At 35.7% G+C, this 23,759-nt stretch overlaps 4 protein-coding genes and 1 long non-coding RNA gene across 5 annotated transcripts; 2 read left to right on the forward strand and 3 right to left on the reverse strand.

Annotated features, from left to right (window-relative positions):
* Positions 1-638: 638 nt before the first annotated feature.
* On the reverse strand, positions 639-4,764 carry LOC117126268. The gene is made up of 3 exons (XR_004448801.1): positions 3,295-4,764; positions 2,957-3,016; positions 639-2,790 (listed from the first exon to the last, which is right to left on the reverse strand). It is a non-coding gene; the product is annotated as an uncharacterized LOC117126268 (long non-coding RNA).
* Positions 4,765-4,959: 195 nt separating this feature from the next.
* On the forward strand, positions 4,960-6,367 carry LOC103873536 (CBBY-like protein). The gene is given in 7 exon segments (XM_033273505.1): positions 4,960-5,011; positions 5,014-5,131; positions 5,369-5,435; positions 5,620-5,715; positions 5,788-5,834; positions 5,925-6,005; positions 6,092-6,367. Coding segments are annotated over 7 exon segments (582 nt in total). The 3' UTR covers positions 6,213-6,367.
* Positions 6,368-12,313: 5,946 nt separating this feature from the next.
* LOC103873535 (protein NOI4-like) lies at positions 12,314-17,789 on the reverse strand. The gene is made up of 3 exons (XM_009151947.3): positions 13,137-17,789; positions 12,712-12,969; positions 12,314-12,638 (listed from the first exon to the last, which is right to left on the reverse strand). Exons 1-3 carry the CDS (start codon positions 13,143-13,145, stop codon positions 12,615-12,617), a joined length of 291 nt encoding a protein of 96 aa, XP_009150195.1. The 5' UTR covers positions 13,146-17,789; the 3' UTR covers positions 12,314-12,614.
* LOC103873689 lies at positions 13,815-14,477 on the reverse strand. The gene has a single exon (XM_009152082.1). The coding sequence runs from the start codon at positions 14,475-14,477 to the stop codon at positions 13,815-13,817; it is 663 nt and encodes a 220-aa protein (XP_009150330.1).
* Positions 17,790-20,178: 2,389 nt separating the features above from the next.
* Positions 20,179-21,772, forward strand: LOC103873533 (GDSL esterase/lipase At3g48460). The gene is made up of 3 exons (XM_009151946.3): positions 20,179-20,881; positions 21,001-21,182; positions 21,279-21,772. The coding sequence occupies exons 1-3, from the start codon at positions 20,237-20,239 to the stop codon at positions 21,598-21,600; spliced, it is 1,149 nt and encodes a 382-aa protein (XP_009150194.1). The 5' UTR covers positions 20,179-20,236; the 3' UTR covers positions 21,601-21,772.
* The last annotated feature ends 1,987 nt before the right edge of the window (positions 21,773-23,759 follow it).

A 23,759-nucleotide genomic window follows, 5' to 3' on the forward strand; every position in this document is an offset into this window, starting at 1 on the left:
ATTATTTTACAAAGAAAAAATATCAAATGACAAATGAGATATGATGCTAAAAATTTGCTTAAACTTATACTACCGATATGAGAAAATGATACCATATAAAAATTAAAAACATAGCCATTCTCAAACATTTTGTTTAAATAAATAGCTTATTCTAAAATTTAATCTATTGAAAAGTGTAAAAGAAAATCTGCACGGTTGTTTACAATTATTTTACAAAGAAAAATTATCAAATGACAAATGAGATATGATGCTAAAAATTTGCTTAAACTTATACTACCGATATGAGAAAATGATACCATATAAAAATTAAAAACATAGCCATTCGCAAACATTTTGTTTAAATAAATAGCTTATTCTAAAATTTAATCTATTGAAAAATGTAAAAGAAAATCTGCACGGTTGTGTGGATCAAATTCTAGTTAACATTAATTTAGAGTTATATTTGAAATTTACCATGACATACATTTTTTTTGTACCTATTGAATGTGTTGTGACTTAATAATGAAAACATGATATTAATTCTATTTTATATGATGTCAATATATATTAAAACTAAAATAAAATCTAATAAATACGGCAAACAATTCTTAAACCCTAACTCTTCTTCATCTTCAAGCGGCCACCTATGGAGTTTTGGGATGTCTTTATGAAAGTAACCCTTTATAACTTCTATTCAACATCAGTGTGGCCTCTTCTACTGACCGTTTCCATCATGTTGTTTTTCCGTCATGAATATCGTTTCATAAATCTTTTCGCCTTGAGATTTAAATGTAGGTTTACACGAGCTTATTTGTTCTTATTGCTTATGCATGTATTGCTTTAGTCTGTATTGAAACCTCTCTATAAGCATTGTCTTGTGTTAAAACTGGACTTTTGGTTTGGTCATAAGTGAATACTTAATAGTGTGTTCAGTTCCAAAACATTATCTTCTGTGAGCTTTTGTTTTAACATATTTTCTTATGTAGGTACTGAGATTAAGCATGGAAAGCCCATCAACAATGTCAAACAAGAAGATGGGTATATGTTCTATGTCGCTCAGGTCTGTATCAATACCAACGTGTTTTCTTGAAAGATTCTTAAAGTGTTGATTGTTGTGGCGTGTTCTGTCTCAGGTTACCCTTGGTGAGGCGAAGAAAACCTCTCTAAGAAGATTCCTCCAATTTCTCTTGATCTCATATTCGAGCAAGAATTTTAGATCTCTCATCAGTGCAAAACCACCACTGTCTATCTGCTTCGCTACAAGACCCCTGATCCTATGGATGGCAACTTAACTCTGGTGAGTTCCGATCATGATCTTTTATTTTAAGTATTGATTTCCAATTCTTGAGCCAAGGTTTTGGTACTATAATTTGTGATAGGTATTGAAGCCAATCTTTTTTTCTATGTTCTTGCTGACTTTGATTCAAAGGATGAGTAAATTCCCATGGATATGTTTCAAAGTCGAAAGTGTTTATTGGTGACAAATTATGAGATGAGAGACCCTTTCAGCTACTGGGAACAAGTTTGTTCCCAAGGTGGAAAGAAAAGCATCAACTATACTATATGAAACACTAGCATCTGTGAGTATATATACGAGTATATATTGGTTTGTATTGGTTTCCAATGTTGCATTTTCGGATATCTGTATAAAGAGAGGATGGTCTCAAAATCCATATGCCACCTCCGCACTCCATTATTATACAGGTCGCTTTCTGCTTACCCAAACTCAAATTTACAATAACAATAATATTTCTGCATTTTTGCTAAATGATAGATTGCTGCAGGAGTCTGAAGATGGCATGTCACAATGAATGTAGAAGATTATCTCCAGACATCAAGGCAATGGTTATGCGCGAGAAGATCCAAAACACAAAGATGAAATAAAACACTAAGGTTTTTTCTGGAGGCTACTTCCAGTGTGATCCCGTTTGCGTCGCCGTTCTATTTTCATAAGAGCTCCAACTTCCCCTTCGTTTATTCATCAGACAAATATAATGGAGAAGTTCTTAGGTCCAGTGTCTACTGTTTCACTAAGTTTGGCTCAATGAATGTGAGGATAAACGCAATTGTTAGATTCAGCTACTTTAAAGATCCACATGATTCTAAAGAGATGTGTCAATGGGATTAGGAAGTCTGGAGAAATAATCAGGAGCCTAGCTACGCAGGGCATCATGTTCAGGGAATGGTTCGTGAGCCATAGATTCAGGTTAGTTAGAGTTCCATTACCAGTAGACCAGTCAAATGTTTTGTATGCGTTGATACATTACGGACGTTTGGTCATACTAAAAACAATTTTTCATAAGAATAGAATTGCAGGTACATGGGGCAGATGTTGAGTCCGATTGTTTTTGACTTTCAACACTTTTACTGTTGAGACTTTTAATTTTAGGTTAGAGCAACATTATTGATTGTCCTTAGTTTTGAGTCCCTAGCTTATTTAAATAATTTTTGGTTGGTAAGAGACAAAGTTAAGGACAATCACAAAAGAGTTGATTATTGGTAGGATTTTTAATAAGATACAAACAGACTCATGTGTCTCTTTATGAATTTAGTGGCATTTGCTAGCTGATACATTGTCTTTGGTTTCAATATATGACAAAAAAATAACCAATAAAGAAAACTACAAATTACAAAACGCATGAACAAATAAATATATATATATATATATATATATCAGTTGATATACACAGTTACGTTGTTGTGAGCAAGAAGCCCATCAAGAAAGATATATCACTTGTTTGGTTCTTGGCCAAAGATCCCATACAAGAGCTAAGAGCTTAAGTGTTCTGAACCTTCCTCTGCAACATCAGACTATATCAAGGTTAGATACATCTGTTTCAGTGTGTGTAATATACGTCTTAGAAAGCACAACAATCCTCATTCTAATCACCAGAATGCTTAAAGAAGTAACACACAACAAGAGCGAAGGAGACTTATTTCTAACAAGCATGGAAGTTATGATAAATTTAACACTTACAGAAGGTTCGAAATCAGGATTTGACATATTCACTGTGAGGTTTCTCATCAATATCAGTACCTGCCAATAACAATCAACTGGCAGCTACGTATATGCACCAGGAAACTTAAACAAGAAAATACTGAACCAAGATTGTTTATTTGGCCAACATCTCCACAGAATCAGGGTACTACCAAGCAAACTTTGTTTATGAAACAAAATCTACAGAATGCAGCCGTTACTATTAGATTCAGCTATGTGACAGGCTTACTATAAAGATAAAAATCACCTAAATTATGGATGTATCACAGTCCCACACATCATATAACCAAAAGGCAAACAAGCATGTTGTAACTCACAGTTTCGAAATTTATAGGATCCATTTCCTTGAGCTTTTTCATGCGGCCTTTGCTGTCAGGATCGAAGATACTCCCGATGAAGTTATTAACTTCAGCAAAACAGGTAGATTATTCACCTTTGAATCGCAGAAAAAGCTGTGGATGAAACAACAGATCCTCTGGACTGCGATCAAAATCAACGAGAAGAGAACCGTTGAGAGAGAAGCGCCGTCCAGAGAGATGTGGCGTCGAGAGAGAACCGCCGTCGAGAGAGCCGCTCGAATCGTCGCCGCTAGAATCGCCTTCGAGAGAGAACCTATTTGTTTTCGAAGTGAATCTCAGACCTACACGTGGCTCGTAAGGACCACACCGAAAACTTCTTAATTAAGAGGCGTCCTTGTTTTTATTGGTTATTTTTCATTTAATTATGAGTGTTTAATTGCTAAGATATCCCTCTAAGGACACCGATAATCTTGCCCTTAGATGTTAAAACTTTTGGCTTTTAAAAAATTAAAATGGCTCTAGAAATTGTTAAAAGCCTAAATTTGTGTCTTTGAAAAAAAAAACAAGTCAGTTAAGAGTAAAATTAGTTATTTTGTCTTTGAAATTTTTTAGGAAAGCTTTTAGAACTTTAGAAATCTTAAAGTCTGATCGGTAAAACACAAACTTTAAAATCTTTAGAATTAAACTATAAATCCTCTAAAGCCAACAAAGTTAAAATCACAATCGGACCTGTTCAGAATAGTGTGAGTCCGTGAAATACATGTGAGATACAAGATGAGCTTGATGGCGTTTCTAGATTGGTCGTACTGATTATAGCAAGTTTGTCTATAGTTGTTGTAAACAAGATGATTGAGATGTCCTGTTAATTTTGTCTTCTATAACAGGTATATCCTAATTTACCATTTTGATATTAGCTTTCGATAAAAAAAAATTGATTACCTACCAGCTTCATCGAGATGTTTTCTGCACAAAATTGTAGAACCAAAAAAGATCAAACCCGGTTTTTGATTAGGAAAGTACCCTACCCTAACCCGACCAGAACCAGGTGGTTATATCATGTGGTCGTTAGCGCGAGACCGGATAGAGTTAAAGACATCTCCGACCGTTATAATTCCCTGCAGACGGATATAGAAAAATTGATAAAGAGAGAGAGACTCAAACAATGGCGACTCTGAAATTATCTCCTTCACCATCTTCTTCTTCTTCTTCTTCTTCAACTCAACCTAAGCTATCAGCCGCATCTTTCATCCCTAATGCGGCGCGTGCCTTTAACGCGACACCTTCTCCGTCTAAGTCGCGATTCCTGGGGAAGTGCCTCAAAGCAAAACATAGAATAATACAGAGAGCATCTCGTTCCGGGGGAATCATTTGATCTGCTTCATCTTCTCCGGCGAATCTCCCATATGCTCTTCTCTTCGACTGCTATGGAGTGCTTGTCGATACGGAGAAGGATGGTCACATGATCTCCTTCAACGACACTTTCAAAGAGGTCACTTTTCTCCCTTATTTTTTTTTATTTCTTGGTGATTTACAATATTGAGTTCTAGTAATTCTCGCAGAGAGATTTGGGTGTTACATGGGATGTTGATTTGTACAGAGAGCTACTGAAAATCGGTGGTGGGAAAGAAAGGTATCTATCTTGATGAAGTTTCAGTTTAGTCCTGTCCGAATGAAATTTGAGTAATGGCTTTGTGTCGGATGTCGGCGTATTTTAACAAGGTGGGTTGGCCTGAGAAACTCCCAAAGATGAAGCAGAGAGGAAAGCGTTCATAGCCGGGCTTCATAAGCAGAAGACTGAGCTTTTCATGGTTCTCATCAAGAAGAAGCTGCTTCCTCTTCGACCTGGTGTTGCCAAGTCAGTGCATGTCCTAATCTACGTCCTTGATTCTGTCACTTGCTTTTGATGCAACGTCTTTGTTACAACATTAATCTAAATTGGCTTAGTCACTATGAATATATATTTTGAAGGATTATCATGCTGCTATGAACGTTTCTAGGCTAGTTAATTTCTAGTAAATCATATACATATATTCTGGGTTGATCAGCTGTGTTCTTCGGCTATATCTTAACCAAAGCATTCTTGTCAGTGCAGACTGGTTGATCAAGCTCTAACGAATGGAGTAAAAATCGCCGTGTGCAGCACTTCAAATGAAAAGGCGGTATGACCCAATCAGGTTCTACTACTTCAGTTTCCAAGGCCACAATAATTTTTTAGCATATATTGATATCAATATCGTGTCCTGATTTCTTTTAAAAAACAGACAATGCCAGAGCTGCATTATTTAACTATTTTTGTATAAAGAGAAATGTGAATCAGCTTTCTCATTCGGGGTTTGATTTCAGGTTTCTGCTATTGTTTCATGCTTGCTTGGACCAGAAAGAGCAGAGAAGATCAAGATATTTGCAGGAGATGTAGTCCCCAAAAAGAAGCCTGACCCGGTAATATACTAACAATGGTTTGTGTGTGCTTCATCATCTTGGTTAAAGACATTAGAAACTTTTGTTTTACAGGCCATCTACAACTTAGCAGCTGAAACCCTCGGAGTTGATCCCTCAAAGTATGATTTCTTTCTTTACAGGAGAATGAGTCAGTTTTTCTTTGTTGGTAGAAAATGTTGTGAATAGTTTGGCTCTGTTTATGTGTACAGATGTGTTGTGGTTGAAGACAGCGCTATCGGACTAGCAGCTGCAAAAGCTGCGGGAATGACTTGTATAGTTACAAAGAGTGGGTTAGTAGTTTCAGCAGAAAGCCCGCTCTTGTTATATTCATATCAATCAGAAGACGAAATGAGCATTCACTCTTTGGAATGTGCAGATACACGACGGATGAAGATTTTGTGAACGCAGACGCGGTTTTCGACTGCATTGGTGACCCTCCAGAAGAGAGGTTTGATTTGGCATTCTGTGGAAGCCTTCTGCAGAAACAATTGGTTTAGTTAAACCAAACCCCACCGATAAAATGATCTTTGGTTGTTTCTATCTCAACGTTGGTGTGTATAGATAAAGTGACATATATTTATTGTAAAACCATACAGCCCTCACTCATCAAATCTTTCTTCTCCACTGAAGCCTCAACGGTCACTTTTATTTCTTTACCATATGCATCATGTATCTGCGTCACACGTTCCTGAACTGGTCCCATCGCTTGGTTCATAGTAAGAACCAGATCCTTCACTACATGTTGACAACCGTGTCGAAGTCTGTTGGTTGATATAGCCGTTGGATTCAATTAGGATAACCGGGGAGGGTTTATTGATTGAATTTAAAACCAAGCTTGAGGATCCGGTTTATGAGTTCGGTTTAAAGCTAATGAGTTAAGTGTAAAACGTCGTTGTCTCTAGTGTCTTTTGTAACGAGGAAAGAGAGTGGCCGTTTAGGCCGTTAGAGGTTGTTATAGGTGAGTCAACTCAGGGTCGAGTCGGACTGACGTGGCAAGTGATCGCTATATCTTTGCGATCAGAGAGCTCTGGATAGATTACTTTGAGTCACTGGTGAGAGAGAGAAAACAGAGAGAGTTTCCAGTGAGTGATATTTCTCGGGATGTTTTCCGGTGAGAGACGATTGTGTTTGTTTGTATATTACTTTCTCATACTCTTAGTGAATTCCGAGAAAGAAACCTCTGCCAGACGTAGAGTCGCGGTTTCCGCTCGAACTGGATAACAAACTCTCGTGTTCTTTACGTTTTCTTTTTTGAATTTCATCGCATCGAACCCTCATATTCATTCACACGAAATCGATCATAATTCAACTCTATTCCGAAGTTTATCGAGATAGATTTCGCAAGAAGTAGTATCAGAGCCAGGTTCCAGTCTGGTGGTTGTTGCTGAGATCGATCGCGATGTCTTCGGCGAAGATCGAGATGGAGAAGTTCGATAGATCTATCGTTTACAACATGTGGAAGGAGAGGTTACTAGCGAATCTGGATTTGCTAGGGTTGGTAGATGCATTGACGAGTCAGGAGAATGAAGTAAAGAGAAAAAAGCGTTATTGATGGATACAAAAGGAAAAGGTGAAGTATCTGATTCAGATCCATCTAAGGAAAAGGCAGTAGATCCAGTATTAGTTGAGAAGCAGCAGAAGGTACGAAGTACTATCATCATGTATGTGACATATAAGATACTAAGGAAGATTAACAAGGAGAAGACTGCAGTTGGAATGCATAGTATCTTAGACTCTCAATACGTGTCAAGATATCTGCCAAATAAGATGTATTTGAAGCAAAGGCTCTACGGTTATAGGATGAATGAGTTTTTGAGAACAACATTGACGAGTTCTTGAGGATCATCACTGATCTGGAAAGTGTTGAGGTTGAGATATCTGATGAGGATCAAGTGATTCTCTTGTTGATGTCATTGTCAAAACAGTTTGATCAACTAAGGGATACTTTGATGTATGGAAAGCAGACAGTAACTCTTGATGAGGTCATGAACTCCATACACTCAAAGCAGTTGGAGCTTGGATCAAGTGGGAAGGTCAACAAGGCTCAGGGAGAGGTGTTGTATTCAAATAACGATGGTTTTAAAGGGAAGAATACTCAAAAGCATGCATATAGAAGAACAAGTTTGTTCAGAAGAAAGTCGGTAAACGGAATGTTCTCACTTGGTAGATATGCGGTGGAGAAAGACATTTTAAAAGAAATTGTCCTAAGAGAAGTAATCAGGAAAACCGAAATTTTCCTAAAAGAAGGGAGAGTCGTCTACGGTTACAGGGGTTGAGTTCGTTGAGTCTCTCATGGTGTCTGAAGCTAATCTTTCCGAAGGTATTGACTTTAAGGAAGTCTGGATCTTGGACACAGGTTGCTCCTTTCATATGACTCCAAGGAAAGACTGGTTTGTGAATTTGAAAGAGAGTTCATCTGGTTCATTGAGAATAGCCAATGATTTTGTATCAACTGTTGAGGGTGTTGGAACTGTCAAAGTTCAAACATCGGATGGAAGATAGGTTCTGATACAGAACGTGAGATACATACTTCAATTCTCACGTAACTTGTTATATTTGGGTACGTTTGAGGAGTTGGGATGTACTTTTAATTCAGAGAATGGTTATTTGGAAGTCATAAAGGAGAGCAGGAGTGTTCTAAGAGCGAAGAGGCATAACAAGTTGTATTTTCTTCAGAGAAAGAGTTGTGTAGGAGAAGCAAATGTGGCAAAAGCAGGGGATAATACAGAGTTGTGGCATCGTCGTCTGGGTCATGTGAGTCAAAAAAGACTGGATATTATGGTCAAGAAAGGCTATCTTGATGGAAAGCGTGTGTCAACTTTGGATTGCTATGAAAGTTGCATCTTTGGAAAGTTTCACCGGGCTAGTTATGAAACTGGTCAACATACAAGCTCTCAGTGTCTAGAATATGTTCACTGTGATCTTTGGGGGTCGCTTAATGTTCATGCATCTCTGGGAAAGTGTCACTATTTTCTGAGCTTGGTGGATGATTGTTCCAGGAAGGTTTGGGTTTATTTTCTCAAGATTAAAGATCAGGCAAATGAGAAGTTTGTTGAATGGAAGCATCTCGTGGAGAATCAGTCTGGTCTTAAGGTCAAAAAGCTGAGGATATATAATGGTTTGGAGTTCTGTAATCAGGAGTTTGATAAGTTTTGTTCAGATCATGGCATTGCAAGGCATATAACAATACCTTACATTCCACAACAGAACGGTGTGGTGGAGCGTATGAACATAACCATTCTTGAGCGTGTCAGGAGTGTGCTAAGTGAATCAGGTCTACCAAAGGTCTTATGGGCTGAGTCTGTGAATACAGTTGTCTATCTTATCAACAGAACGTCGTCTAGTGCAATACAAGGGAAGATACCAGAACAAGTTTGGTCTAAAACGGTTCCAAAGTATGATCATCTGAGGAAGTTTGGTTGCATTTGCTATTTTCATACAGATGAAGGTAAACTACAACCAAGAGCTAAGAAAGAGATCTTCATTGTATATCCATCTGGTGTTAAAGGGTATAAGATCTGGTCTCTTGATGACAAGAAGAGTGTCTTCAGTAGAAATGTTACATTCAAGGAGACTGAGTGCTATAAGGATCTGTTGAATAAGGGAGGTGGTATGCGAGAAAGAAATACAACTTTTCTCGATGTTGAGCTGGAAAACATTAACTCAGGTGGAGAGGTGACACTACAGAAGAAGTTGAAGCAGTACCTGAAGAAAAAGAAGTTCAGGATGATGATACGGAGCTTGAGAATTATATGTTGGCTAGAGACCGAGAAAGAAGAAATCTAAGCCGCCTAAGAAGTTTGATGATTATGTGCACTTGGCTTTCCTTACAGCAGAAGATGGAGATCCACCTGAACCTAAAGACTATGCAGAGGCTATGTATGATCCACATAGAAAGATGTGGAAATTAGCATTTGATGAAGAGATCATGTCACTTGATAAGAATGAGACATGGGTTTTGGTGGAAGACCAAAAGGGAGAAACGTCATAGGTTGCAGGTGGATATATAAAAGGAAACCATGGATCCCATGTGTTGAGGAACTGGGATTTAAGGGAAGAGAAGTAGCTAAGGGATATGCTCAAAAGGAAGGGGTATAATGAAATATTTTCGCCTGTGGTGAAGCATGTCTCTATCAGGTTCCTAATGGCTATTGTAGTGAATGAAGACATGGAGCTTGAGCAGCTTGATGTAAAATCATCATTTCTTCATGATGAACTTGATGAAGAAATTTTCATGGAACAGCCAGAAGGTTATAAAGTGAAAGGAAGAGAAGATTGTGTTTGTCTGCTCAAGAAATCTATTTATGGCTTGAAGCGAAGTCCTCGTCAATGTACTTCGCTTCATCAAATGCTAATTTCCACATCAAATTAGCATTTGATGAAGAGATCATGTCACTTGGTTTCATGAGGAGTGATCACGATCAATGTGTATATGTTAAGTGCACACAAGGGGTTTACATATATCTCTTATTTTATGTAGATGATATGTTGGTGGCGTGTATGAACATGAAGCTGATCAAAGATCTAAAGCAGCAGCTGAGTACTCGTTTTGAGATAAAGGATCTTGGAGCTGCAAGGAGCATCTTGGGGATTGATATTGTTTGTGATAAAAAGAATGGTGCTTTGTTATCTTGAGAAGGTATTGAAGACGTACAACATGGATAATGCTAAGTCAGTGAACGCCAATGGGAGTTCATTTTAAATTGGCAACTGCAACAAAGGATGAATTGATTACAGATTCAGAGTATATGAGATCGGTTCCTTATTATAATGCCATTGGGAGTTTGATGTATGGGATGATTGGTACAAGACCGGACTTGGTGTATCCTGTGGGTTTTGTGAGTCGCTTCATGAGTGATCCTATCAAGAGCATTAGGAGGCCGTAAAGTGGGTGTTGAGTTCAGAGGATCCCTTAGAATGTGTCTGGCGTATAAGAAGGGTTCAGAGTTCAAAATCATGGGGTTTTGTGACTCTGATTATGCTGCAGACTTAGACCGAAGACGATCAATCACATGTTCTTCATTTCTGGCTGGTGATTGTTTGATTAGCTCGAAATCAAGTCTGCAAAGAGTGGTGGTTTTTTCAACCACTGAAGCTGAATATATCTCAATGACTGAAGCAGCAAAAGAAGTTATTTGGCTCAAGGGTTTGGGTAAAGATTTTGGATATGAACAAGAGAAGGTTGAGATATTTTGTGATTCTCAGAGTGCAGTGCATGATGAGCGTACAAAACATATGGCAAGGAAGCTCAGTTTCATAAGGGAACAAGTTGAGGAAGGTGAGCTGAAGGTTTCTAAGATTCATACTGAAGTGAAACATGCAGATATCTTCACAAAGACTGCTGCTTAGAAGACTCAAGAAGCTGTTGAAGCTGCTTGGGGTCTCTGATGAGTAAATTAAAGGAAGAATTTTGAGGTCTCGGAAGGTCACTAAAAGGAGAACAGTCTATAACAACCAAGGTGGAGTTTTTCGAAGTATGTTGGTTGATATAGCCGTTGGATTCAATTGATTGAATTGAAAACCAAGCTTGAGGATCCGGTTTAGGAGTCCGGTTTAAAGCTAATGAGTTAAGTGTAAAACGTCGTTGTCTCTAGTGTCTTTTGTAACGAGGAAAGAGAGTGGCCATTTAGGCCGTTAGAAGTTGTTACGGGTGAGTCAACTAAGGGTCGAGTCGGACTGACGTGGCAAGTGATCGCTATATTTTTTGCGATCGGAGAGCTCTGGGTAGATTACTTTGGGTCACTGGTGAGAGAGAGAGAAAACAGAGATAGTTTCCTGTGAGTGAGATTTCTCGGAGTGTTTTCCGGTGAGAGATGACGGTGTTTCTTTGTGTATTACTTTCTCATACTCTTAGTGGATTCCGAGGAAGGAACGTCGACCAGACGTAGAGTCGCAGTTTGCGCTCGAACAGAATAACAAACTTTTGTATTCTTTACGTTTTCTGTTTTGAGTTTCATCGCATCGAATCCTCATATTCATTCACACGAGATCGGTCATAATTCAACTCTAATCCGAAGTTTATCGAGCTAGATTTCGCAAGACACCGTTGATAAAGTTGTGTTTTGAATGTTTCGTGTGCTCCATTTACTTGTTTGAGGTTTGCAGTATTACTTTACGACGGGAGGTTGCAAATATGGAGTCTTGTAGGTTCAACCACACAAAAACCCAAAGTCTGGTCTACCCTCTGTAGATGAGCTTTATTTCCTCAGCCTTCCCATAGACCGGTATTCCATTTTTGAAATTTTGGTACAGCTCCACGTTGTCACAGAGCCGTGGAGTTCCATCTCAAGACCTATGTGGCAATCCACGCTCAGTTCTTTGCCACATTTTTATTAAACAACTTTTGTAATCTATCCACCACCCTTGACTCTTGAGATGAAATGGAGCTTGCCTCCCTGCCTATTTATTTCCATAGGTTACTTTCTAAAACCTTATTCCTGATATTTTTTTGTTCTCTAAAATTGTTCAAATTTGATGTTATGGGAGCTAAGCCATTGAATAGAGTTGCTCAATTTCAGATTCAGCTATTGAAACTGCAATAAGTTAAAAAATTTGGAACCTAAGGACATGTGTTTGTTTTGTCGCAATGAAGTTAAAATGCTATTTAAGTAATTAGATAACATGACTTTTATGCAGTATTACATGACTGAAAAGGACATTGTCTTAACCTTTTATAAAATCAAACCAAGAAGCAGCAAGAACAATGTGTATTTATTTTATATGTCAACCAAATGTGTCCAAAACAAAGTTGAAAAGAGAAACTCAACGAGAAGAGGAAGAAGAATTGAAGTTTGCAACATCTTACAGAAGGTTTTGTCGTTGTCATTTGTTGAAAACTACTCTGCTCAACCGATCTGCTTCCTTATCATTGCGTTTCGGAAACAGAGCTCGAACCGGACTCAAAGGAAGCAAAGCCATTTCTTCTGCAAACATAATATCACGTGAGTAGTCTACCCTTAAATCAAGATTGGGGTTTGGGGGGAAGAAAGAAGATACCTTTTCTCGTGGGGGTGGCGAATTACGTTTCTTACGATGGTTGTTGTTCTGTTGGTGACGATGATGACGATGGTTGTTGTTCTGATGAGGCTCATTGTTTGTTGGAGGAGTAACAAGACTCTCAGGTGCAGCCACAGCTGTTTTCTTGGTCTTCTTGTCGTCACGAGCATTGTTGAAGATGACGGTGAATCCTTGGGCGGCTCCTGGATTAGTCGCGTCCCATTCCCCAAATTTTGGCAGTTGTCTTCCTTTGTTTCCCTACACACCACCACCCAAAAAAAAACCTTAAGAACAGGTTTGTTCATCATATCTGAATCTTTGGTAATGGTAATAGCCACTCTTGATTGATCAGATATTATAATGCAAGGAAGGGAGTTTTGTTATAAGAGATCAAGATGTGAATTTTTTTAAACATTTGTTCTTACCGTCGCCATTGTCGGTATTAAAACAGAGGATTTTGTTTCTGATACAAGGAGAATCTAGAGAGAGACAAGACAATGATGATAATCTGGAAAAAGAGGAGATGAAATTGTAATAATAGAGGAGGAGAGAGGACGATCACGTCGTCGTTGGAAACACATCAACAATCTCCTTTTTTCATATACACACTTTTCTCCTTCCCGCGGCTTTTCCAACAGAATTACCTAAAATAAATTACTAAATTAAAAAAAATATTGAAGATTAAAAACGTGGAACATAGGCAAAAGTTCAGCAGCCTTTAAAGAATTTTGGTTTAGTTATGGCTCGTAATATTTTAGTTTACGGTTTAACCATAATTTTATTAATTTTGCCAATTATAGTCGTCTGCTTTGAAGATTAAAAACGTGTAGCATAAGCAAAAGTTCAGCAGCCTTTAAAGAATTTTTTTTTGATGAAATTTGAAATTTATTGATACTGTAAAAAAAATGAGCATTTACAAGATTCTAATGTGCCCTTTTATAAAATTTACAAGGCAAAATCGTGAGAAAAAATTCTGTCTAGGAGATGTCCGAGACAGCAAACCATCTCTGCATCAAGCCTGCATACTTGTGCTCACTCTTGTAACGGAGAGAAGATATTATATTACGCACCGCCTTGTCTATACGTACTACCTGATCAACACTTCAAAACCCCGACTGATGCCTCCTCCCATTTCCTTCTTTCCAGATGTGATAGATGGATGTCTGAAACACCATTTTGAGTAGGATCTTGTCCATGATCTGCAAGTTATTTCCAGCCACAAAATGCAGAGTGATTGTCCAGTCTGGATCAGTCCTGTTGCCACTCAGTCTATTTGCTAACTTATCCCAGATAGTAAAAGAATACGGACAGGCGAAAAAGATGTGATCATGGGTCTCATCAGGCTCTCCACAAAGCACACAGCCTTGCTGCAGCCCCCAAGCTCTCATTCTGTCTCCAGTAGCCAGTCTGTTCTTAACAGCCAACCAAACAATAAAAGAGAACCTCGGTACACCTTGAGCAAACCAAACACTTTTACCCCAAAAGACTGTAGGTTTTCTTTCTCTGATCTGTTCCCACGTTCGTGAAGAAGAGAAACATGGTTTATAAGAATCATCAGAATGCTTCCATAGCAAAACATCATTACCTCTATTGATGTCTGGAACTGGTTCTCTCTGAATGCGAGAATGCAGGTAATGGAACTGACGACTCCGTTGCCCCCGTACAGTCCATCTCGATTGCACAACAGCATCACACACCCGAGCAGTACGAGGAACTCCAAGATAACACGTTCCAATAGCTCCTGTGATGTCTATAAGTCTCCCCATTTGTAGCCAATCATCAAACCAAAAGAAAGTCGTTCGTCCATCATTAACCTCAACCCGTAGGAACTGATAGACAAGAGGTCGTAGCTTCAATAACTTTCTCCATATCCATGATCCCCTTCAATAACTTCAATAACTTTAAAGAATTTTTAGATTATTTATGGCTCGTAATATTTTAGTTTACGGTTTAACCATGATTTTGTATGAATTTTTACAATTACAGTCATCTGCTTTGTATCATTTAAAGAATTTTTGGATTATTAATGGCTCGTAATATTTTAGTTTACGGTTTAACCATAATTTTGTATGAATTTTTACAATTATAGTCATCTTCTTTGTATCATTTTCTTTTCTAAAAGTCCACTATAATAATGAATAAATGTTTATTGACATAATTTTTTGGCTAAAACAATTAGTCTGAATTTTAGTATTTTATGGTGTTTTAAATAGAAATTAATATAAAGCAAGGTAGAACCAATAAATTTATTATCTATATAAATTAAGTTGTTACTTCTCTTTCTTATGAAGCCACCTCATCAAAAAATTGCCTAAAAATTTGATACATAATCATAATTTTTTTTAGTTTGTAAAAACAAAATCATAATTCTTACAAATATTAATTAATCCACATTTTTCATCCTCTTAGACCCCAAATCGATTTCGACCAAAACCCTAAATTCTGAATCCTTTCCAAACCCTAAACTGAAAATCGATAAACAAACCCTATGAAACACTATCACATCATCGTTAGTTGACTCTTCCTTCGACCCAAATCTTAAACTCCTAATCAATTGTGACTAAAACTCTAAATCCCAAATTAATCACAAACCCAAATGATGTAGAGAATGAGAAGGAAGAGTTTACCTCGCGTTCTGAAAAATCTGAGAATCTGACAAATAAAACGAGATTACTATAATTGGAGAATTTGAAGAAGAGGTTCGGGTTCGAGAGAAAGAGGGATAAGTTAAGTGATTAGGTTTAAGTTAGCCAGCAATTATGTTTAGTTAGGGTATATGTATTTAGCTTAATTTTGATTAACCAATCAGAATTCATGAACCAAACCAAGGCAATAACCAAGCATATTTATGATTGATTTGTTCATCCTTTTTTGATTGGTTTGTTCATCCTAACCGAACAATAATCCAAATTCACAATGTTCAGTTTGGTTCGGACTATTCGCTTCGGTTCAGAATCCCGATACTTGTTTTTAGTGCAGGACAGATCCTTTGAATACAAAGAATTGAAGAGTATTTCTAGAAATTACCTAATATGGTTTTGTACGCGAGGTAAACTCTTCCTTCCAACATATACCACAAATTCACAATGTTAGGGTACCTAAGCTGTATGTGGTAATTATAACATTCCAGTTTGTGGTATATGTTGGAAGGCTTAAGAAAATTGAATTGGCTATCTATGTCACCAAAGTATACTTATCTTTTCCGTCACACATCCGTTTAGAACTACAAGGTTAAGTTTGCTTGAGCTGGAATAGTAGAAAGATCGGTGACCTATCGAGAAGTGTTTCACGATTCCGTGTGAGTGAGGCCAAAGCACAGAGAAAAGTCATGTGATGATTGTAGAGTCTGTAAACAATGATTTCGAGCATTCAGAAAAATTAACGGACTGTTTGTCGGATGGGATAGGGCCCATGAGCCGAGTGAGTGGGCATGGGTGGCCCATTAGTCGTGGGTGGGCCATTAGTCGTAGGCGGTCAGAGCGTTACAAGTTGTATCAGAGCCGAACCCAGACGAGTGCAGAGTCAGTGAGAGCTCACACTAACAACGATGTCATTGCGTTCTTTGAAAGAGGATGAATTGTAACATCCTGGTTTGGGGGATATGTTGGAAGGTTTAAGAGAATTGATTGATTAGTTATGTCACAAATGTGCATTTACATTTTTCGTCACACATCGTTTAGTTCGTGTGAGTGAAACCAAAACACGGAGAAAGATCATGTGGTGATTGCAGAGCCAGTAAACAATAATTTTGAGTTTTCAGAAAAATTAACACACCGTCCGTCGGACGGGGTCTCACGGGCCTAGAGAACGGATGTGGATGGCCCATTAACCGTGGACGATCGAGGCGTTACATAATATCAACATGTTAATTTTTAATCAAGAAAAATATAATATCATCACTTTTTTTACTAGTTCTTCCAAATCTGTTTTATATTAGTGATTGTTTTTCTCTTGTATAAACTAACTACTGAAATAATCTGTGTATTATCATATACTTCCATCTTTCTTTAAATCAAATTTTGTAGCATTCTCTTATACCTTATGTATGTCGATTTATATGTGAGAAAAAGGTGTGTCAATGCCCATGTATACATGAAACGAAATACATTTTGAATTTAATATCTTACGGAGACCTTGAAAATGAACAAAACTACTGTTAAAAACAATAACTATTGAATGACTCCCCTTGAGTGTGTAAACACCGCATCAACACCAATGACCATCTCCCTCTAGATTTCTCTTGTTGACGTAGCTATCACAATCTCTATCAGTATCAGATTCATTCAACTAACAACTTCAACTTCAACTTCTTTTCATATCGTAACAACATGATTAAAGGGATTGCACTTAATGCATACACCTGCATCGTCAACACGTGTAGGTTATGTACCTTGTGGTCACTAAGAAAATAAATTATGACAACAATATGGTACCGACCAGAGAGACGAAAAGATTGGTCCAAGCTACTTATGTAATAGCATCAGCGAAAGAACTTATTGGACAAAATGAAATAACTTAACAGAATTGTCTTTTAGTACATTGTATGTAACATCACATATTATGAAACTAACGTATTATAAGTATTACAATCATTATCATGAAACAACTATAGGTAACTACTAAGGGTAGACTAGTGAATGTTTTTCTTTAATGTTATTGTTTTCATTTGCACATATATATGTAATCTTTGTATTTTGTTAAATTGGCTACCTATTGTTCTTTTCCTTTTATTAACATAAAGAAAACAACTGAGAGCTAACTTAACAAAACGAAAACACCTTATATTTTTGTAATGAAAAAAAAAACATTTCATTTTCGTTTTGAGCTTTGGGGTTAGTAATTATAATACTCTTTTTTTGTCAACGTAATTATAACTAGATCTCGGCGCGGTTTTTGTTTTCATTTATTTTTATATAAATATTTTGTTTTTAATTATAAATTGGTATATATTATAATATATGTGTCTATCAATTTTTAAAACATAATAAGTTTGTATATTTTTTTCATTGAATAGATTGTTTCAAACTTTCATATGTATTTGTATCTTCTTCTATATATATATTTTTGAATTATTATCATTATTAAAATCGTAACTATATATATAAAGATTAGTAAAATATTGTTTTATTGTCATATTCAAAAATATTGTAACATTTCACAAATTTAGAAAAATTTTAAAAAGTTAAAATTTTTGCTTCACAGATTTATATTATCGAGTAAATAATTAAACATTTGATTTTTGTTTAATTTTTAAAATAAACTATATAGTTTAAAATTTGTTTTCATTGGTTTAAGGTAGTAAAAATTAATCATTGTTAGATAATATGATTTCTGTTATTTAAAAAAATCTTAATAATTTTAAAATTTAACATCGATAAATATTTAAATAATTAACATATGGATGTATAGTATTACAACATTAAATTATATCTATTTAATTTATATTATCTATAAATCCAATGGATCATCTATTGTTTAAATCTAATTATTTTAAGCCTAGTAAAAATTTCTGGTAGGCCCAAAATTTAAATGATAAGATTAGAGATTAAAGGTAACATGATTTTCTAGGAATAAGTTCATTAGATCTATTTTTAAAAAAAATTACACATGAATCAGTGTTGTTACTTATGTTTTAATATATAAGATACCCTATTGGGGAAAATTAGGTGCATTAATTTTCCTTATAACATCAGCTTCTTTATACAAAATCAGTTTGTTGCTACCAAGACTAGATTTCACTACTAATAGAAAATGTGATAAATGTAATTTATGTAAGCAAATGGCGCAAAAGCTGAATTTTGGATACCTGCATGTATTATTATTTTGGTAAAATAGATACCTGTATTTTAGTGCAATTAAGAGACATTGCCTAGAAGGCAACTGTCTTCACCCATAAGTTACGTTCCCTTCATTATTGTCACATGCACATTTTCAACTATTTATATAAAGTGGTCGATTATAATTTTTTTTTTGTTATGAAGATAAACAGTGTCAATTAAAACTTTGCTAGCTAAACGAAAAATCAAAGTTTTTTTTTTTTTGCTAAGTATTTGACGTACGATTGTCTACTAACTTTTAATGTATATAACTTTCTACGACGTACCAAACACGACGGTATAGATGATATAACCAGAAAACATAAGGTTATTGTTACCAAAAATGGGGAAATTTGTTAGATACAAATAATATCATGGTGATGATGAGCCAATGGCCCATGTTAACTGGCGAGTTCATCCGTCACTTCTTGTGGCAGTTAATATGCCATCTATCCATCGTCGTACGTCTTTTGGAGTATATTAGGCAGATGAGATTTTGACAATCCATATCACTTGTCATTGTTCATAATTTTGGTTAAACCGTCTTTGTTCTCTGTTGAAGCTAAATTACAATTTTAAACAGACAACAAAAATTTTAAAATGGAAATTATGTACAATTTTTAAATGTATTCTTGAAGACTGTGGTCGTCGTGTACAATACAGTTTCTATGGAAATTTAATCGCTATTTCATAGCTGTAGCACTGTTGCGACTTGCGAGTGTTTCCATTGGGAGGTGGCTGATGTATTTAATAGCTAACTAAAAATCTCTCCACATCCCAACCACATTTTCTATTTATATAATTATATATATCCAATATGTTATCCGTTAGATATGTTTACCCATATGGCTGTATTAATGCTACGGCAAAGACAAACTATTAGTATAGTATAGTCATTTAAATTGTGTTAGACTAGGTCCGAGCCTAAGTATAATGCCACGATATTTTTTTTAACACAAACTGGTAAAAGTAGAGACTCTCACAAAAAAAAACTAAAAATGTTAATAAAATATTACATTAGATATTTCAAAACATACTTCAAAGTATCAAAAACGTACTTTGAAGTTGAATTCTCAATATTCATAACAAAATATGAAATTTTTTATTTTTATCTTTGAATAAAATTAGGTTGAAAACCCCCATTAATTAAAGATGTTTAAAAGAACGAAACTCTTCCAAAATAACATGTATATTATTGTGAGTTGTGACAAGCATTATCGTTGTACTGTCATCTCCAAACTCTGCACAATTTTAAATAATGACAAAATACTAATACTCTAGTTAAATAATAACTGATTTAATATATACTAAAATATAATGGATATCTAAAATGAAAATGCCACAACTGAAAATTAAAACTGTAAAAAAGCAACCATCTTACGTGTTAAGATCATAATATTTGTATCTATTCTCCAAAAACTAAAACAATCATCCAAATTTCAAATATTTGTGGGGGTTTATCATATTCAAATGTTTTTGTTATTACAAGTTTAGCATATAAATGTTTATCATCAATTATAGAGATTAGAAAATATGAAATATGGGCATAATTCATCACATTCAACAATAAATCAAGTATTTTGATTTCCTTTCAAAATTCTTTAACCAGATGTCGTTAAAATCAATACACCACTTTTTCATTATTTCCTCACCGGTCGCCCCTATATATATGCAGCTGATTTATTGAAAATCTCAAACTTCCTTTCACAATGCCTTTCTCCATCTCTCTTATCCTCGCAACCGTCGTCTCCGTCGGGATACTCTTCCTATCAACCATCTCCTCCGCGGCGCCAACTCTCGGCGTCCGTCGTCCATTTAACAGAATCTACGCCTTCGGCGACTCTTTCACCGACACAGGAAACTCACGAGCCGGCGAAGGCCCCGCTGGATTCGGACACTTGTCAAGCTTCCCTTATGGCATGACTTACTTTAAACGGCCAACGAACCGTTACTCCGACGGGCGACTCACCATTGACTTCGTGGCGCAGTCAATGAACTTACCGTTTCTGCCACCGTACCTCAGCCTCAGGTCCACTAACGGCAGTAACGGCACTGCCACGGATAGTTACGGCGTCAACTTCGCCGTCTCTGGAGCAACGGTGATAAAACACGCTTTCTTCGCCGAGAACAATCTGACGCTTGATATGACTCCTCAGTCTTTAGAGACAGAGCTTGGCTGGTTCGAGAAGTATTTGGGGACACTTGGAACGAACCAGAAGGTTTCTTTGTTTAAAGATTCTCTGTTTTGGATCGGAGAGATCGGAGTTAACGACTACGCCTACACCGTTGGATCTACTGTGTCAAGCGACACTATTAGAGAACTTAGTATTTCAACCTACACAAGGTTCTTGGAGGTAACAACAATGTTTGGTAAACTTGTAGACCAGGCTGGCCTAGAACTTAACCAACCGGTTTGGTTTGGATGTATTCTCCTATGTTTGGTTTATAACCTTTTTTTGAATTGTAATTTCAGACATTGTTAAACAAAGGTGTGAGACATATGGTTGTCCAAGGACATCCCGCAACTGGATGCTTGACGTTAGCAATGTCGCTGGCTGCAGAAGACGATCGAGACTATCTAGGATGTGTTCAGAGTGTCAATAATCAGAGTTACACTCACAATCTTGCACTTCAATACAAACTGAAACAACTTAGGTTAGTTTATATAACTGTAACATTTTTAACCAATGTTGTTTCTTGTGCTGGTTCCATAAAGTGCTATTATTAAGATTCTTTAATATAAAAATGCAGGATCAAGTATCCGAACGCTACAATAGTCTATGCAGACTACTGGAACGCGTACCGTGAGGTGATAAAGAACCCTAGCAAGTACGGCATCTCCGAAAAGTTCAAGGCGTGCTGTGGAACAGGAGAGCCGTACAACTTCCAAGTATTCGAGACATGTGGGTCGGCTACAGCCACGGCGTGTAAGGACCCGAGTCGGTACATTAACTGGGACGGAGTCCACTTAACCGAGGGCATGTATAAGGTTATGGCCGATATGTTCCTCGGCGGCAGTTTCACTCGACCTAAGTTTAGTTACTTGTTGAACAAGAAACTAAAAGGTTTATGATTAAAAGGTTTTACCGATTTCCATATATGATTGTATGGTTTTGGAGTTTTGACATTGTTTGTTGAATTATGATCACGCGAATCTTTTTAGACTCCTACTTACTTATTAAAGCAAATCTGATGACACAGATGAAAAAAAGTTAAAGAAGCTATCCAATATGCATCTTTCAATCTATTATCTTTTCTTTTCAAAATATAGGTAGCTGTAGTTGATGTTATAGCAATTTCAAACACAAGAGTAATTATACTCAAAAAGCTTTATTGTGATAGAAAGAAAATACAAAAATTAAAGTGGCTTTACGAGAGTTTTCTTGTGCAAGAAAGGAGAAAACTTAAATTGTCACTATAAGCGCTGAATTTGTATTGATTAGTTTTCAAGAAATGAAGAAATATAATTGATTTGTGGCAATCCTCAAAGATACATCACTTGTTCATATATCACTTACATATATTCTGTTCAAATTTAATATATCCCATATATTAATTGATGATCATTTAAAAAGTTGTAACTTTAAGTTTGTACTAATTAAAAAAAGACCATGTTTAGGTATCACTTAATTAGAATGATAATTTAGCTTACGCGGCAGCTTAAGAATGAATTGAAAAAAATATTGGTCCAAATCCAATTACTAGGGAACATTATATTTACCCAAAATATAAGAAGCATGTATTATTTCCTTAAATAAAAGCTACGGAATTACCCAATATGATTAACATATATATGACAATTAATTACTATGAATAATAAAGATTTGATAACAAGTTTTTCATCTTTCTTCATTTTTGTTTAATTTTTATATTATTAAAAAATTAAACAATCACATTAACATTATGATAAAAATTAGATTTTTTATATGTTATATTTTAAAAATTTTTAAATGACTTTAAATTACAAAAATGAGAAAACCTTATATGTTATATTTTTTTTTTTAAATGACTTTAAATTACAAAAATGAAGAAACCTTATATGTTGTATTTTTCTTATATGTTAGATTTTTTCTTATATGATATATTTTGAATTTTTAAAATGATTTTAAGTTACAAAAATGTAAGTTTTCCTTAAGCATACGACTAAAACACTAAAAATGACATGTATCAATTCAATGGTTGATCTTAAACCTTTCAAAACCATATGGAAGATAATGTCAAAATAGTTCAACTATGAAAACAGTATTGTTCACATTTTTGAAGAATGTATTCGGTGGAAAAAAATAAGGTTTTTGTGTCATAATTTGTTTAATGTCCAATCTGATCAATCCATGATATTTTAATTATAGTTTAGTTCTATAATTTTTTATAAAAATTGATTCGATCCATCGGAAAGAATTATATAATAACAACAAAAAAATATTGTATATGTATAAATAAAATGATCAAATATATATAAAAAATTATCGATAATATATACAAATAAACTCACCATGAACGTCTTATCCTAGTACTAAATTAAATGATAAATTTAGTATTTTAAAGGTGGATTATGTATAACATGCAACATCTTTTTTTTTATGGTAAAATGTAAAGATTTTATTATCAACTTTTTAAGTTTTTGACAGAATTACAAAAGATAACAAGAAGCAGACAAGCGAAAATAAAATCTAAACACAGGCTCTATCGTCTACACATGGGCTTACACAACGACCCAAAAACCAAAAATCAGAGGCTCGACTAACTCAGCACCACCCGCTTGCAACATCTTTAGTAAAAGAACTGTTGTGTAGAAACAAGAGATTACGATCTCTTACACCAAAAAAAAAAAAAAAGAGACTACGATCTCCATTTCACTTTCAACTCATTCTTCGTCACTCGTTTTATTGATCAAGCGTAAAAAAAAACAGAACAAAGAGAATACAGAGAATTGTTCATCCAGTGTTCAAAGAAGGTGATGTGTGAGAGCTACTCCCTGGATCGAAGATTCAAGCTCCCTCACACTTCGAAATGATTAACAAAGAAGGTGACTCAGCTAAGTACACTTTATGTGTGTAACAAACTCTTAACGGCCCGGTCTTATCTAATTTTTATTATTAAGGATGTACATAACCGGTTTTCAATCTCTAATCCAATCCAGCATAAACCATATCAAACCGACGTATAGTTTTGACATTGAACCTTTTGACTGCCTAGAGTATTACTCTTAGTTTAATTTCAACAATGAACAAG

The sequence above is a fragment of the Brassica rapa genome, chromosome A06 (genome assembly GCF_000309985.2).
Source record: "Brassica rapa cultivar Chiifu-401-42 chromosome A06, CAAS_Brap_v3.01, whole genome shotgun sequence".
NCBI lineage: Eukaryota > Viridiplantae > Streptophyta > Magnoliopsida > Brassicales > Brassicaceae > Brassica > Brassica rapa.